This window comes from Oncorhynchus tshawytscha, linkage group LG02, assembly GCF_018296145.1.
Source record: "Oncorhynchus tshawytscha isolate Ot180627B linkage group LG02, Otsh_v2.0, whole genome shotgun sequence".
NCBI lineage: Eukaryota > Metazoa > Chordata > Actinopteri > Salmoniformes > Salmonidae > Oncorhynchus > Oncorhynchus tshawytscha.
This window is the reverse complement of record NC_056430.1, coordinates 4,860,186-4,878,815: the sequence shown is the minus strand read 5'-3', so window position 1 is coordinate 4,878,815 and position 18,630 is coordinate 4,860,186. Positions and strand designations below refer to the sequence as shown.

At 47.1% G+C, this 18,630-nt stretch overlaps 1 protein-coding gene across 1 annotated transcript in view; it reads right to left on the bottom strand.

Moving 5' to 3' along the window:
• LOC112263258 (metabotropic glutamate receptor 7-like) overlaps window positions 1-18,630 on the bottom strand; it is a 359,595-nt gene that overhangs the window by 110,999 nt on the left and 229,966 nt on the right. Inside the window, exon 6 of the mRNA XM_042329693.1 lies at window positions 14,910-15,110. Within this exon, the coding sequence (XP_042185627.1) occupies window positions 14,910-15,110 (201 nt within the window). The remainder of the gene's footprint in view (window positions 1-14,909; window positions 15,111-18,630) is intronic.

Here is an 18,630-nt window from a genome sequence, read left to right as displayed (position 1 = left end):
GGAGGAAGTATCTCCCTCTGTCTCTGGGGTGAAGGAGTTAAAGAGGAGGAAGTATCTCCCTCTGTCTCTGGGGTGAAGGAGTTATAGAGGAGGAAGTATCTCCCTCTGTCTCTGGGGTGAAGGAGTTATAGAGGAGGAAGTATCTCCCTCTGTCTCTGGGGTGAAGGAGTTATAGAGGAGGAAGTATCTGTCTCTGTCTCTGGGGTGAAGGAGTTATAGAGGAGGAAGTATCTCCCTCTGTCTCTGGGGTGAAGGAGTTATAGAGGAGGAAGTATCTGTCTCTGTCTCTGGGGTGAAGGAGTTATAGAGGAGGAAGTATCTCCCTCTGTCTCTGGGGTGAAGGAGTTATAGAGGAGGAAGTATCTCCCTCTGTCTCTGGGGTGAAGGAGTTATAGAGGAGGAAGTATCTCCCTCTGTCTCTGGGGTGAAGGAGTTATAGAGGAGGAAGTATCTCCCTCTGTCTCTGGGGTGAAGGAGTTATAGAGGAGGAAGTATCTCCCTCTGTCTCTGGGGTGAAGGAGTTATAGAGGAGGAAGTATCTCCCTCTGTCTCTGGGGTGAAGGAGTTATAGAGGAGGAAGTATCTCCTCTGTCTCTGGGGTGAAGGAGTTATAGAGGAGGAAGTATCTCCCTCTGTCTCTGGGGTGAAGGAGTTAAAGAGGAGGAAGTATCTCCCTCTGTCTCTGATGAAGGAGTTAAAGAGGAGGAAGTATCTCCCTCTGTCTCTGATAAAGAGGAGGAAGTATCTCCCTCTGTCTCTGGGGTGAAGGAGTTAAGAGGAGGAAGTATCTCCCTCTGTCTCTGGGGTGAAGGAGTTATCTCCCTCTGTCTCTGATGAAGGAGTTAAGAGGAGGAAGTATCTCCCTCTGTCTCTGATGAAGGAGTTATAGAGGAGGAAGTATCTCCCTCTGTCTCTGATGAAGGAGTTAAAGAGGAGGAAGTATCTCCCTCTGTCTCTGATGAAGGAGTTAAAGAGGAGGAAGTATCTCCCTCTGTCTCTGATGAAGGAGTTATAGAGGAGGAAGTATCTCCCTCTGTCTCTGATGAAGGAGTTATAGAGGAGGAAGTATCTCCCTCTGTCTCTGATGAAGGAGTTATAGAGGAGGAAGTATCTCCCTCTGCTCTTAGAGAGGATAATAACTGACTGTTGTCTCTTCACTGTGGTGATGCACTTAACAGCCTCTCAGAGGAGAGTATCAGTGATCTCATGACCATCATATTATTGTAGGCTGTATGGTCAAGGGGCTATAAATATTTTCAATATATTTTGTACCCAGTAGAAATTAATGTTAAGTAGTGTATTGTGTCATTTCGGGGGAAATGGATATTGTAAATAAGAATAGAATATGTTTCTAAACACTTCTACATTACAGGTGGATGCTACCATGATAAGGGATAATCCTGAATGAATCATGAACAATGAGTGAGACAGTTAGAGGGAAAATATCATATACCCCCCCCATTTAAAAATAAAATAATTACCTCCCCTGTCATTGTAATGGTGAGAGGTTAGCATGTCATGGGGGGAGGGGGGGGGGTGTATTTATGCATACAAATGGATGGATGGCAAATCGTTTTCTGAATATCATATTGACCTTTCTTCTGAAGACAGTATGTAACAGTTTAGTGAGCACATCTACATCAGCTGTTCTATTTGACACACTGACCTGTACAGCTCTCTGTCTGTCTGTGTGAACACACTGACCTGTACAGCTCTCTGTCTGTCTGTCTGAACACACTGACCTGTACAGCTCTCTGTCTGTCTGTCTAAACACACTGACCTGTACAGCTCTCTGTCTCTCTGTCTGTCTGAACACACTGACCTGTACAGCTCTCTGTCTGTCTGTCTAAACACACTGACCTGTACAGCTCTCTGTCTGTCTGTCTAAACACACTGACCTGTACAGCTCTCTGTCTGTCTGTCTGTCTGAACACACTGACCTGTACAGCTCTCTGTCTCTCTGTCTGTCTGAACACACTGACCTGTACAGCTCTCTGTCTGTCTGTCTGAACACACTGACCTGTACAGCTCTCTGTCTGTCTGAACACACTGACCTGTACAGCTCTCTGTCTGTCTGTCTGAACACACTGACCTGTACAGCTCTCTGTCTGTCTGAACACACTGACCTGTACAGCTCTCTGTCTGTCTGACACACTGACCTGTACAGCTCTCTGTCTAAACACACTGACCTGTACAGCTCTCTGTCTGTCTGTCTGAACACACTGACCTGTACAGCTCTCTGTCTGTCTAAACACACTGACCTGTACAGCTCTGTCTGTCTGTCTAAACACACTGACCTGTACAGCTCTCTGTCTGTCTGTCTGAACACACTGACCTGTACAGCTCTCTGTCTGTCTGTCTGAACACACTGACCTGTACAGCTCTTTGTCTGTCTGAACACACTGACCTGTACAGCTCTCTGTCTGTCTGTCTAACACACTGACCTGTACAGCTCTCTGTCTGTCTGTCTAACACACTGACCTGTACAGCTCTCTGTCTGTCTGTCTAACACACTGACCTGTACAGCTCTCTGTCTGTCTGTCTAACACACTGACCTGTACAGCTCTCTGTCTGTCTGAACACACTGACCTGTACAGCTCTCTGTCTGTCTGACACACTGACCTGTACAGCTCTCTGTCTGTCTAACACACTGACCTGTACAGCTCTCTGTCTGTCTGAACACACTGACCTGTACAGCTCTCTGTCTGTCTGAACACACTGACCTGTACAGCTCTCTGTCTGTCTAACACACTGACCTGTACAGCTCTCTGTCTGTCTGAACACACCGACCTGTACAGCTCTCTGTCTGTCTAACACACTGACCTGTACAGCTCTCTGTCTGTCTGAACACACTGACCTGTACAGCTCTCTGTCTGTCTGTCTGACACACTGACCTGTACAGCTCTCTGTCTGTCTGAACACACTGACCTGTACAGCTCTCTGTCTGAACACACTGACCTGTACAGCTCTCTGTCTGTCTGAACACACTGACCTGTACAGCTCTCTGTCTGTCTGAACACACTGACCTGTACAGCTCTCTGTCTGAACACACTGACCTGTACAGCTCTCTGTCTGAACACACTGACCTGTACAGCTCTCTGTCTGTCTGTCTAAACACACTGACCTGTACAGCTCTCTGTCTGTCTAAACACACTGACCTGTACAGCTCTCTGTCTGAACACACTGACCTGTACAGCTCTCTGTCTGTCTGTCTAAACACACTGACCTGTACAGCTCTCTATCTGTCTGTCTAAACACACTGACCTGTACAGCTCTCTCTCTGTCTAAACACACTGACCTGTACAGCTCTCTGTCTGTCTGAACACACTGACCTGTACAGCTCTCTCTCTGTCTAAACACACTGACCTGTACAGCTCTCTGTCTAAACACACTGACCTGTACAGCTCTCTGTCTGTCTGTCTAAACACACTGACCTGTACAGCTCTCTCTCTGTCTAAACACACTGACCTGTACAGCTCTCTGTCTGTCTGAACACACTGACCTGTACAGCTCTCTGTCTGTCTAAACACACTGACCTGTACAGCTCTCTGTCTGTCTGAACACACTGACCTGTACAGCTCTCTGTCTGTCTGTCTGAACACACTGACCTGTACAGCTCTCTGTCTGTCTGAACACACTGACCTGTACAGCTCTCTGTCTGTCTGTCTGAACACACTGACCTGTACAGCTCTCTGTCTGTCTGTCTAAACACACTGACCTGTACAGCTCTCTGTCTGTCTGTCTAAACACACTGTCCTGTACAGCTCTGTCTGTCTAAACACACTGACCTGTACAGCTCTGTCTGTCTAAACACACTGACCTGTACAGCTCTCTGTCTGTCTGAACACACTGACCTGTACAGCTCTCTGTCTGTCTGAACACACTGACCTGTACAGCTCTCTGTCTGTCTGAACACACTGACCTGTACAGCTCTCTGTCTGTCTGAACACACTGACCTGTACAGCTCTCTGTCTGTCTGACACACTGACCTGTACAGCTCTCTGTCTGTCTGAACACACTGACCTGTACAGCTCTCTGTCTGTCTGACACACTGACCTGTGCAGCTCTCTGTCTGTCTGTCTGAACACACTGACCTGTACAGCTCTCTGTCTGTCTGACACACTGACCTGTACAGCTCTCTGTCTGTCTGTCTAAACACACTGACCTGTACAGCTCTCTGTCTGTCTGAACACACTGACCTGTACAGCTCTCTGTCTGTCTGACACACTGACCTGTACAGCTCTCTGTCTGTCTAAACACACTGACCTGTACAGCTCTCTGTCTGTCTGTCTAAACACACTGACCTGTACAGCTCTCTGTCTGTCTGTCTGAACACACTGACCTGTACAGCTCTCTGTCTGTCTGTCTAAACACACTGACCTGTACAGCTCTCTGTCTGTCTGTCTAAACACACTGACCTGTACAGCTCTCTGTCTGTCTGTCTAAACACACTGACCTGTACAGCTCTCTGTCTAAACACACTGACCTGTACAGCTCTCTGTCTGTCTGTCTGAACACACCGACCTGTACAGCTCTCTGTCTGTCTAAACACACTGACCTGTACAGCTCTCTGTCTGTCTGTCTGAACACACTGACCTGTACAGCTCTCTGTCTGTCTGTCTGAACACACTGACCTGTACAGCTCTTTGTCTGTCTGAACACACTGACCTGTACAGCTCTCTGTCTGTCTGTCTAACACACTGACCTGTACAGCTCTCTGTCTGTCTGTCTAACACACTGACCTGTACAGCTCTCTGTCTGTCTGAACACACTGACCTGTACAGCTCTCTGTCTGTCTGAACACACTGACCTGTACAGCTCTCTGTCTGTCTGAACACACTGACCTGTACAGCTCTCTGTCTGTCTAAACACACTGACCTGTACAGCTCTCTGTCTGTCTGAACACACTGACCTGTACAGCTCTCTGTCTGTCTAACACACTGACCTGTACAGCTCTCTGTCTGTCTGAACACACTGACCTGTACAGCTCTCTGTCTGTCTGTCTGACACACTGACCTGTACAGCTCTCTGTCTGTCTGAACACACTGACCTGTACAGCTCTCTGTCTGAACACACTGACCTGTACAGCTCTCTGTCTGTCTGAACACACTGACCTGTACAGCTCTCTGTCTGTCTGAACACACTGACCTGTACAGCTCTCTGTCTGAACACACTGACCTGTACAGCTCTCTGTCTAAACACACTGACCTGTACAGCTCTCTGTCTGAACACACTGACCTGTACAGCTCTCTGTCTGAACACACTGACCTGTACAGCTCTCTGTCTGTCTGTCTAAACACACTGACCTGTACAGCTCTCTGTCTGAACACACTGACCTGTACAGCTCTCTGTCTGAACACACTGACCTGTACAGCTCTCTGTCTGTCTGTCTAAACACACTGACCTGTACAGCTCTGTCTGTCTGTCTGACACACTGACCTGTACAGCTCTCTCTCTGTCTAAACACACTGACCTGTACAGCTCTCTGTCTGTCTGAACACACTGACCTGTACAGCTCTCTCTCTGTCTAAACACACTGACCTGTACAGCTCTCTGTCTAAACACACTGACCTGTACAGCTCTCTGTCTGTCTGTCTAAACACACTGACCTGTGCAGCTCTCTGTCTGTCTGTCTAAACACACTGACCTGTACAGCTCTCTGTCTGTCTGTCTGAACACACTGACCTGTACAGCTCTCTGTCTGTCTGTCTGAACACACTGACCTGTACAGCTCTCTGTCTGTCTGAACACACTGACCTGTACAGCTCTCTGTCTGTCTGTCTGAACACACTGACCTGTACAGCTCTCTGTCTGTCTGTCTAAACACACTGACCTGTACAGCTCTCTGTCTGTCTGTCTAAACACACTGTCCTGTACAGCTCTCTGTCTAAACACACTGACCTGTACAGCTCTCTGTCTAAACACACTGACCTGTACAGCTCTCTGTCTGTCTGAACACACTGACCTGTACAGCTCTCTGTCTGTCTGAACACACTGACCTGTACAGCTCTCTGTCTGTCTGAACACACTGACCTGTACAGCTCTCTGTCTGTCTGTCTAACACACTGACCTGTACAGCTCTCTGTCTGTCTGACACACTGACCTGTGCAGCTCTCTGTCTGTCTGTCTGAACACACTGACCTGTACAGCTCTCTGTCTGTCTGACACACTGACCTGTACAGCTCTCTGTCTGTCTGTCTAAACACACTGACCTGTACAGCTCTCTGTCTGTCTGAACACACTGACCTGTACAGCTCTCTGTCTGTCTGACACACTGACCTGTACAGCTCTCTGTCTGTCTAAACACACTGACCTGTACAGCTCTCTGTCTGTCTGTCTAAACACACTGACCTGTACAGCTCTCTGTCTGTCTGTCTGAACACACTGACCTGTACAGCTCTCTGTCTGTCTGTCTAAACACACTGACCTGTACAGCTCTCTGTCTGTCTGTCTAAACACACTGACCTGTACAGCTCTCTGTCTGTCTGACACACTGACCTGTACAGCTCTCTGTCTGTCTGTCTAAACACACTGACCTGTACAGCTCTCTGTCTGTCTGTCTGAACACACTGACCTGTACAGCTCTCTGTCTGTCTGAACACACTGACCTGTACAGCTCTCTGTCTGAACACACTGACCTGTACAGCTCTCTGTCTAAACACACTGACCTGTACAGCTCTCTGTCTAAACACACTGACCTGTACAGCTCTCTGTCTGTCTGAACACACTGACCTGTACAGCTCTCTGTCTGTCTGAACACACTGACCTGTACAGCTCTCTGTCTGTCTGTCTGAACACACTGACCTGTACAGCTCTCTGTCTGTCTGAACACACTGACCTGTACAGCTCTCTGTCTGTCTGAACACACTGTCCTGTACAGCTCTCTGTCTGTCTGTCTGAACACACTGACCTGTACAGCTCTCTGTCTAAACACACTGACCTGTACAGCTCTCTGTCTAAACACACTGACCTGTACAGCTCTCTGTCTAAACACACTGACCTGTACAGCTCTCTGTCTAACACACTGACCTGTACAGCTCTCTGTCTAAACACACTGACCTGTACAGCTCTCTGTCTAACACACTGATATGTACAGCTCTCTGTCTGTCTGAACACACTGACCTGTACAGCTCTCTGTCTGTCTGACACACTGACCTGTACAGCTCTCTGTCTGTCTGTCTGAACACACTGACCTGTACAGCTCTCTGTCTGTCTAACACACTGACCTGTACAGCTCTCTGTCTAAACACACTGACCTGTACAGCTCTCTGTCTGTCTGTCTGAACACACTGACCTGTACAGCTCTCTGTCTGTGTGAACACACTGACCTGTACAGCTCTCTGTCTGTCTGTCTGACACACTGACCTGTACAGCTCTCTGTCTGTCTGACACACTGACCTGTACAGCTCTGTCTGTCTGAACACACTGACCTGTACAGCTCTCTGTCTGTCTGACACACTGACCTGTACAGCTCTCTGTCTGTCTGTCTGAACACACTGACCTGTACAGCTCTGTCTGTCTGAACACACTGACCTGTACAGCTCTCTGTCTGTCTGACACACTGACCTGTACAGCTCTCTGTCTGTCTGTCACACTGACCTGTACAGCTCTCTGTCTGTCTGTCTGAACACACTGACCTGTACAGCTCTCTGTCTGTCTGAACACACTGACCTGTACAGCTCTCTGTCTGTCTGACACACTGACCTGTACAGCTCTCTGTCTGTCTGACACACTGACCTGTACAGCTCTCTGTCTGTCTGTCTGAACACACTGACCTGTACAGCTCTCTGTCTGTCTGACACACTGACCTGTACAGCTCTGTCTGTCTGTCTGAACACACTGACCTGTACAGCTCTCTGTCTGTCTGTCTGAACACACTGACCTGTACAGCTCTCTGTCTGTCTGAACACACTGACCTGTACAGCTCTCTGTCTGTCTGACACACTGACCTGTACAGCTCTCTGTCTGTCTGTCACACTGACCTGTACAGCTCTCTGTCTGTCTGACACACTGACCTGTACAGCTCTCTGTCTGTCTGTCTGAACACACTGACCTGTACAGCTCTCTGTCTGTCTGACACACTGACCTGTACAGCTCTCTGTCTGTCTGACACACTGACCTGTACAGCTCTCTGTCTGTCTGTCTGAACACACTGACCTGTACAGCTCTCTGTCTGTCTGTCTGAACACACTGACCTGTACAGCTCTCTGTCTGTCTGTCTGAACACACTGACCTGTACAGCTCTCTGTCTGTCTGTCTGACACACTGACCTGTACAGCTCTCTGTCTGTCTGTCTGAACACACTGACCTGTACAGCTCTCTGTCTGTCTGAACACACTGACCTGTACAGCTCTCTGTCTGTCTGTCTGAACACACTGACCTGTACAGCTTTCTGTCTGTCTGTAACACACTGACCTGTACAGCTTCTGTCTGTCTGTCTGAACACACTGACCTGTGCAGCTCTCTGTCTGTCTGTCACACTGACCTGTACAGCTCTCTGTCTGTCTGAACACACTGACCTGTACAGCTCTCTGTCTGTCTGTCACACTGACCTGTACAGCTCTCTGTCTGTCTGAACACACTGACCTGTACAGCTCTCTGTCTGTCTGTCTGAACACACTGACCTGTACAGATTCTGTCTGTCTGTCACACTGACCTGTACAGCTCTCTGTCTGTCTGAACACACTGACCTGTACAGCTCTCTGTCTGTCTGTCTGAACACACTGACCTGTACAGCTCTCTGTCTGTCTGAACACACTGACCTGTACAGCTCTCTGTCTGTCTGTCACACTGACCTGTGCAGCTCTCTGGGTGAGGATCTGTCTTCAAATCTCCAGTGGTTGATTTCATGTAAATATTGTAAACAGCGTTTTCCTATTTTCCAACTGTAGTTCCATGTAGAATAAACGACCGTACTGTGTAAAGCAGTGTTCTGATAAAACTACATATCTGTAAATATCGCACCTGTCTTTAATATTTTATTGTTATTCACAGCCGATACAGATTACAGTCGTTTGCCAAATTGTTCGCCCCCCCCCTGGAATTTTTCCTATTTCATTGCCTTACAACCTGGAATAAAAATGGATTTTGGGGGGATTTTGAATAATTTGATTTACACAACACGCCTACTACTTTGAAGATTCAAAATATTTTTTAAAATTGTAAAACAAACAAGAAATCAAATACAAAAAAAAAACAGAAACCTTCAGCGTGCTATTCACACGCCCCCCAAAAACTCAGAAAACCTTCAGCGTGCTATTCAGCCCTGCCCCCAAAAAACCAGTTCGTCTTGTTTGTTTGAGTCAACCAGACGTTTGTGTCTCAGCGCCTGCTTTTCCTGTCTCTCTCTTTTCTTGCTCTCTCAATTTTAAACTTTGCCTGTCCTGACTCTGAGCACACCTGCCTGACCACTCTGCCTGTCCTGACTCTGAGCCCGCCTGCCTGACCACTCTGCCTGTCCTGACCACTCTGCCTGTCCTGACTCTGAGCCCGCCTGCCTGACCACTCTGCCTGTCCTGACCACTCTGCCTGTCCTGACTCTGAGCACGCCTGCCTGACCACTCTGCCTGTCCTGACTCTGAGCCCGCCTGCCTGACCACTCTGCCTGTCCTGACTCTGAGCACGCCTGCCTGACCACTCTGCCTGTCCTGACCACTCTGCCTGTCCTGACCACTCTGCCTGTCCTGACTCTGAGCACGCCTGCCTGACCACTCTGCCTGTCCTGACTCTGAGCCCGCCTGCCTGACCACTCTGCCTGTCCTGACTCTGAGCCCGCCTGCCTGACCACTCTGCCTGTCCTGACTCTGAGCATGCCTGCCTGACCACTCTGCCTGTCCTGACCACTCTGCCTGTCCTGACTCTGAGCACGCCTGCCTGACCACTCTGCCTGTCCTGACTCTGAGCCCGCCTGCCTGACCACTCTGCCTGTCCTGACTCTGAGCATGCCTGCCTGACCACTCTGCCTGTCCTGACCACTCTGCCTGTCCTGACTCTGAGCACGCCTGCCTGCCTGACCACTCTGCCTGTCCTGACTCTGAGCCCGCCTGCCTGACCACTCTGCCTGTCCTGACTCTGAGCACGCCTGCCTGACCACTCTGCCTGTCCTGACCACTCTGCCTGTCCTGACTCTGAGCACGCCTGCCTGACCACTCTGCCTGTCCTGACCACTCTGCCTGTCCTGACTCTGAGCACGCCTGCCTGACCACTCTGCCTGTCTTGACTCTGAGTCCGCCTGCCTGACCACTCTGCCTGTCCTGACTCTGAGCACGCCTGCCTGACCACTCTGCCTGTCCTGACCACTCTGCCTGTCCTGACTCTGAGCATGCCTGCCTGACCACTCTGCCTGTCCTGACTCTGAGCCCGCCTGCCTGACCACTCTGCCTGTCCTGACTCTGAGCACGCCTGCCTGACCACTCTGCCTGTCCTGACCACTCTGCCTGTCCTGACTCTGAGCACGCCTGCCTGACCACTCTGCCTGTCCTGACTCTGAGCCCGCCTGCCTGACCACTCTGCCTGTCCTGACTCTGAGCCCGCCTGCCTGACCACTCTGCCTGTCCTGACTCTGAGCACGCCTGCCTGACCACTCTGCCTGTCCTGACCACTCTGCCTGTCCTGACTCTGAGCCCGCCTGCCTGACCACTCTGCCTGTCCTGACTCTGAGCCCGCCTGCCTGACCACTCTGCCTGTCCTGACCACTCTGCCTGTCCTGACTCTGAGCACGCCTGCCTGACCACTGCCTGCCTGTCCTGACTCTGAGCCCGCCTGCCTGACCACTCTGCCTGTCCTGACTCTGAGCCCGCCTGCCTGACCACTCTGCCTGTCCTGACTCTGAGCATGCCTGCCTGACCACTCTGCCTGTCCTGACCACTCTGCCTGTCCTGACTCTGAGCACGCCTGCCTGACCACTCTGCCTGTCCTGACTCTGAGCCCGCCTGCCTGACCACTCTGCCTGTCCTGACTCTGAGCACGCCTGCCTGACCACTCTGCCTGTCCTGACCACTCTGCCTGTCCTGACTCTGAGCACGCCTGCCTGACCACTCTGCCTGTCCTGACCACTCTGCCTGTCCTGACTCTGAGCACGCCTGCCTGACCACTCTGCCTGTCCTGACTCTGAGTCCGCCTGCCTGACCACTCTGCCTGTCCTGACTCTGAGCACGCCTGCCTGACCACTCTGCCTGTCCTGACCACTCTGCCTGTCCTGACTCTGAGCATGCCTGCCTGACCACTCTGCCTGTCCTGACTCTGAGCCCGCCTGCCTGACCACTCTGCCTGTCCTGACTCTGAGCACGCCTGCCTGACCACTCTGCCTGTCCTGACCACTCTGCCTGTCCTGACTCTGAGCACACCTGCCTGACCACTCTGCCTGTCCTGACTCTGAGCCCGCCTGCCTGACCACTCTGCCTGTCCTGACTCAGAGCCCGCCTGCCTGACCACTCTGCCTGTCCTGACTCTGAGCACGCCTGCCTGACCACTCTGCCTGTCCTGACCACTCTGCCTGTCCTGACTGCAGCACGCCTGCCTGACCACTCTGCCTGTCCTGACTCTGAGCACGCCTGCCTGACCACTCTGCCTGTCCTGACCACTCTGCCTGTCCTGACTCTGAGCACGCCTGCCTGACCACTCTGCCTGTCCTGACCACTCTGCCTGTCCTGACTCTGAGCACACCTGCCTGACCACTCTGCCTGTCCCTAAGCCTGCCTGCCGACCTGTACCATATATACACAGTACCAGTCAAAAGTTTTAGAACACCTACGCATTCAAGGGTTTGTCTTTATTTTTACTATTTTCTCCCTTGTAGAATAATAGTGAAGACATCAACACTATGAAATAACAACACGTCTTCACTATTATTCAACAATGTAGAAAATAGTCCATATAAAACGCTTCAATGAGTAGGTGTGTCTAAACATTTGACTGGTACTGTATCTCGCCGCGTTATAAGAAAACAAATGTGAGAGTTAATAGATGATGTGTCGGGAGCTTTATAAGATACATACAAAGCCAATTAGCACATTGCAGAGTCGGCTAATTGCGTAGCCGTTTCTTCCCAGAGGAAAATATTACCAGTTTATGAAAATAGGATCATTGGAAGAGAAATTGAGCTACAAAATATTTAGAGGTCTTTGTGTCCTTCTCTTTTATTCCTCGTGCTACAACCTCATACAAGGTGATTTAAAGTGTTTTATTCCTCGTGCTACAACCTCATACAAGGTGTTTTAAAGTGTTTTCAATGTTTTCAATGGGGATATTCATACTATTTCAGGCAGTGCCAGGAATTATGAGACCCCTGGTTTAGGGGTGCCTTTATAAGAAATAAAATACACGTTTTTCAGCATATTAAATAGAAATCTTTAAAAAATAAGAGATTATCTGCAGAGCATTGATCATCATCACACATCGTCATTCCTATCTGAGGAGTGTCTCTCTCTAGGTTAAAAAACAAGTTCACACAAGGCTCCCTTTCTCCTACAAGAAAGCAAAATCATTTTTTGCGAGGATGTTTTCTGTGATTCTTAACATTTAGGGCAGTAGTGTATCTGTGTAATAGCGGACATTGTTTTTCTCAAATGATAAACATGGTCTTTTCTCTACCTCCACTAAATCCAATCAATTCCTAAAACGTTTTTTTTCCTCATATTGTGCCTCAAAGTCTTTGTCTGTGTCTGAAATGGCATACTATTCCCTAGATAGTGCTTGTCTTTTGATCAGAGCCCTATAGGGAACAACCATTGAGAACACAGCTTCCCTCTGTGATCTTGTCTCTTCCACACAGTCAATAAGATATCCTGTGTAAACTTGCTTTGGATGTTGCATTCTCCAGGACGAGGGGGGAGCTATGAGCAGCAAACACCATTATCATGTCTTACGCATTTACCTTAGCTGCTGCCAGAATAACTCCACAAACAAACCAGAACTGTGTTGCCTGTCAATTAGGCTTCTCTTTTACTTCCTACTGTGTACAAAATAGCCCTTTTTATACTTCCTCCTAAACACTGTTATGACATCACTTCCTACAGTGTGAACATTGTCTGTTATGACATCACTTCCTACAGTGTGAACATTGTCTGTTATGACATAACTTCCTACAGTGTGAACATTGTCCGTTATGACATCACTTCCTACAGTGTGAACATGGTCCGTTATGACATCACTTCCTACAGTGTGAACATGGTCCGTTATGACATCACTTCCTACAGTGTGAACATGGTCTGTTATGACATCACTTTCTACAGTGTGAACATGGTCTGTTATGACATCACTTCCTACAGTGTGAACATGGTCTGTTATGACATCACTTTCTACAGTGTGAACATGGTCTGTTATGACATCACTTTCTACAGTGTGAACATGGTCTGTTATGACATCACTTTCTACATGGTATTTGTTTGTATACTTCACAAATGAAAGACAATGTTGCAGCCCTATCGGACAAACAGTTCTGATAAATATCGGACCAACAGTTCTGATAAATATCGGACCAACAGTTCTGATAAATATCGGACAAACAGTTCTGATAAATATCGGACCAACAGTTCTGATAAATATCGGACCAACAGTTCTGATAAATATCGGACCAACAGTTCTGATAAATATCGGACCAACAGTTCTGATAAATATCGGACCAACAGTTCTGATAAATATCGGACAAACAGTTCTGATAAATATCGGACCAACAGTTCTGATAAATATCGGACCAACAGTTCTGCTAAATATCGGACCAACAGTTCTGCTAAATATCGGACCAACAGTTCTGCTAAATATCGGACCAACAGTTCTGCTAAATATCGGACCAACAGTTCTGCTAAATATCGGACCAACAGTTCTGCTAAATATCGGACCAACAGTTCTGCTAAATATCGGACCAACAGTTTGGCTAAATATCGGACCAACAGTTCTGCTAAATATCGGACCAACAGTTCTGCTAAATATCGGACCAACAGTTCTGCTAAATATCGGACCAACAGTTCTGCTAAATATCGGACCAACAGTTCTGCTAAATATCGGACCAACAGTTCTGCTAAATATCGGACCAACAGTTCGGCTAAATATCGGACCAACAGTTCTGCTAAATAACGGACCAACAGTTCTGCTAAATATCGGACCAACAGTTCTGCTAAATATCGGACCAACAGTTCTGCTAAATATCGGACCAACAGTTCTGCTAAATATCGGACCAACAGTTCTGCTAAATATCGGACCAACAGTTCGGACCAACAGTTCTGCTAAATATCGGACCAACAGTTCTGCTAAATATCGGACCAACAGTTCTGCTAAATATCGGACCAACAGTTCGGCTAAATATCGGACCAACAGTTCTGCGGAAATATCGGACCAACAGTTCTGCTAAATATCGGACCAACAGTTCTGCTAAATATCGGACCAACAGTTCTGCTAAATATCGGACCAACAGTTCTGCTAAATATCGGACCAACAGTTCGGCTAAATATCGGACCAACAGTTCTGATAAATATCGGACCAACAGTTCTGATAAATATCGGACCAACAGTTCTGATAAATATCGGACCAACAGTTCTGATAAATATCGGACCAACAGTTCTGATAAATATCGGACCAACAGTTCTGATAAATATCGGACCAACAGTTCTGATAAATATCGGACAAACAGTTCGGCTAAAAAGTTGACCAACAGTTCTGATAAATATCAGACCAACAGTTCTGATAAATATCGGACCAACAGTTCTGATAAATATCGGACCAACAGTTCTGATAAATATCGGACCAACAGTTCTGATAAATATCGGACCAACAGTTCTGATAAATATTGGACAAACAGTTCGGCTAAAAAGTTGACCAACACTTCACCTAAATATTTCCCCAACATTTTAGTCTAAAGAGACTTTCATCAGGCTGTGGAAAAGAGGTGTTCATCACATCGTAACTATACTTACCATTGAACGTGACACTGCGAATGTACTTGAGCAGTTTTTTTCCCCCAGCCAAGTCCATATCGGGACAGATCCCAGAGACGTCGGGACACAGGTCTCTCTGCATGTTGTGAAGGGCGTGGGCCATGGCGTACACTGCATCGATCACAAACTGAACCTTCCCCTCTTGCTCGTACTTAGAGTCCGTCCCAATCCGCTCTTGGCCTGCGGATGAAAAGAGGACAATATTCCGGACATGTTTTGGGAAAGAGATATGGTAATCACCTGGGTAAACACTATAATATTCTTATGCATTTGCATTAATGAGGTGACCTAAAAAAATACTCATTTTTTTTACATTTAGGACAATAACACACCAACATTATATTCCACATACATGGGTTACCTTGTAACAATGCAAACCTTATTTAATAAATGAAAGGAATCCTGTATTCACAATGTGTTGGTTTTTAATAACTTCAAAAGAGAGACAAGAGGAAACCCGGTTAATATGACTAACAGGAGCAAGGTACTGATACATTCTTACAGGGTATTATAATATTTTTGTGGATTTACACCTCATCTTTAAATCTGCAGTCTATATGGAGAGCATATGGGTTGTGTTTTCGGAGGTCGCATGGCTCTCGACCTTCGCCTCTCCCGAGTCCGTACGTGAAACTGCCTTCACAGTTACATTCATGCTGTTTTCACCCGTTGAATTAGACGCTGTTTAATAGCCACTTTATTTCCCTTTACTTTTCAATCACCTTGGTTAATGTGTGAGAACTATATGAAAGGGCAACAACAACAACAAAAAACAAGCCATTGTGTTTTTACTTTTAATGGTAGACACATTATACTGAAATCAACATCTCGTATTGCATTGCCTGTCAGGGAATGTAATACAACTTTTTGTTGGTTTCCCATGGACACATTTTTGAGAAATAGTACATTGCATTTACATTGAATATGTCACAAGCAGACATTTTGTTTTTACCGGCAACTGTGATAATCTGATGATGATGATGATTATAATCAAAACAACAATTGGAAGAGTATTTTTCCTTCTTTACAATGACTGACTGACATTCTATACTGACAATATGCTAATTTCCCGCGTCATGTTGATTACGTCACATGTTTACATGATTTCTGACAGGCTTGATAATCAGGGTCATTACATTTATTTTTATATATATATATTTTTTTACCTCCCCAATCCCGTGGTATCCAATTGCTAGAAGTTACTATCTTGTCTCATTGCTGCAACTCCCGTACGGACTCGGGAGAGGCGAAGGTCGAGAGCCATGCGACCTCCGAAAACACAACCCATCCAAGCCACATTGCTTCTTGACACAATGCCCATCCAACCCGGAAGCCAGCCGCACCAATGTGTCGGAGGAAACACTGTACACCTGGCGACCTGGTTAGCGTGCACTGCACCCGGCCCACCACAGGAGTCACTAGTGCGCGATGAGACAAGGATAACTCTGCCGGCCAAGCCCTCCCTAACCCGAACGACGCTGGGTCAATTGTGCGCCGCCCCGTGTGCCTCCCAGTTGCGGCCGGCTGCGACAGAGCCTGGGCTCGAACCCAGAATCTCAGCCTTAGACCACTGAGACACCCGGGAGGCCTGGTCATTCCATTCCATCCATGATGAACATTATATCTAATTTTGACTGAAGCAAAAGTATAATTTTGTTGTCAGTTTTAATTTATACAACTTTTCTGATTTATTCTCTGATACATTTTTTTACTTTTACACATTCATCTGCATAACCCAAAATGATCAATTGAATTTTAATTACACACACACACACACACACACACACACACACACACACACACACACACACACACACACACACACACACACACACACACACACACACAGACACAGACACAGAAACACACAGACACACTCACACACCTACTGTATGTGGCCATGCACACAGCTACAGATGTAGGATATTAATTTGATCATTTGCAAGAGAACTTTCCTGCACCCCCCAAACAATTAACAATTGCAGTTTAAAAGGGATTCTAAAGTTTTGTAATTTCCACTTTGAAATCCCAGGTTGATGGCACCTTAACTGGAAAGGACGGGACTTGTGGCTGGAATTAGAATGGAATACAAACACATGCTTTCAATGCGTTTGAGGCCATTCCATTTAATCCTTTCCAGCCATTATTAAAAGCCTCCACTGATTGAAAATTCAGACTTGATTTTCACTTTTGAAAAACTTTTGTACATGAATTATAAGCAACATAATAATTCACATGTCCTGTTGCTGCAGAATTATATTTCGGATGGAGACTGTAAGTGTTGTGGGATAAGCTACGGACCCTGAACACAATTGCATTTTATCAAGGGCAAAAGACACTGTGACGACAACAGTGGCACAACATTCCACAGGCCACAATCAACCTCCTAATCGACATTATGCAAAGGAGATGTGTCCTGCTGCATGAGGCCAATGGTGATCACACCAGATACTGACTGGTTTCCTGATCCAGACCCCTACCTTAAAAAAAAGATAAGCATATCTGTAATCCCAGTCACATGAAAGGGGCCTAATGAATTCATTTCAACTGATTTTGTTAAATGAACTGTAAAATCAGTAAAATCTTAGAAATAAATTAAATTATATTATATTATTATATTATATATTATTATTATATTATTATATTATTATATTATATATTATTATTATATTATTATTATATTATTATATTATTATATTATATTATATTATTAATTATTTAATTGTTGCATGTTGCATTTATATTTTTGTTCTCTATATACGGGTTCCGTTATGGTTATAAGTCAAATAACTGTTTAGAACCTTCTTCTGGTGTGTACCCTACCAAACACATAGATACATGATAATTATATAACCTATCAAACAAACTAATTTCACATTAGACAAGGGGCATTGAATTCTCTGTCACGCTTCCTCTGCTCCCTCAGGACTGTATTTCTCTCTTTCTGTGTCTCTGTTTCTCCCTCTCTCTCTCTCTCTCTCCCTCCTCTCTCTCTCTCTCTCCCTCTCTCTCCCTCTCTCGCTCTCTCCCTCTCTCTCTCTCTCTCTTTCTCTCCCTCTCTCTCTCCCTCTCTCTCTCCCTCTCTCTCTCTGTGTCTCTCTCTCTCTTCTCCCTGTCTCTCTCTCTCTTCCTCCGCTCTCTCTCTCTTTCCCCCCTTCATCTCTCTCTGTGTCTCTCTCTCTCTCTTTCTCTCCCCCTCTCTCTCTCTCTCTCTTCCTCCCCTCTCTCTCTCTTCTTCCCCTATCGCTCTCCCTCACTTCTCTCTCACTCACATCTCTTTCTCCCTCCTCTCTCTCTCCCTCCTCTCTCTGTCTCCCTCCTCTCCCCTCTCTCTCTCTCTCTCTGTCTCTCTCCCCCCCCTCTCTCTCTCCCTCACCTGTCTCTCACTCACATCTCTATCTGCCTCCTCTCTCTCTCCCTTTTTTCTTTTGTGCCTCTCTCTTTTCTCTCCCCTCTCTCTGTGCCTGCAGCTCCCTCCCTCTCTCTCTCTTTCCCTCCTCTCTCCCTCCCTCTCTCTCTCTTTCCCTCCTCTCTCTCTCTCTCTCTCTTTCTCTCCCCCTCTCTCTCTCTGTGCCTGCAGCCCCCCCTCTCTCTCTCACACACACACACACACCCCCCCACACACACACACACACACTGTCACGGTAGCGTAGTCTACATCAGAGTAGAATATATCCGGTGCTGTTGAATGTTCACATGG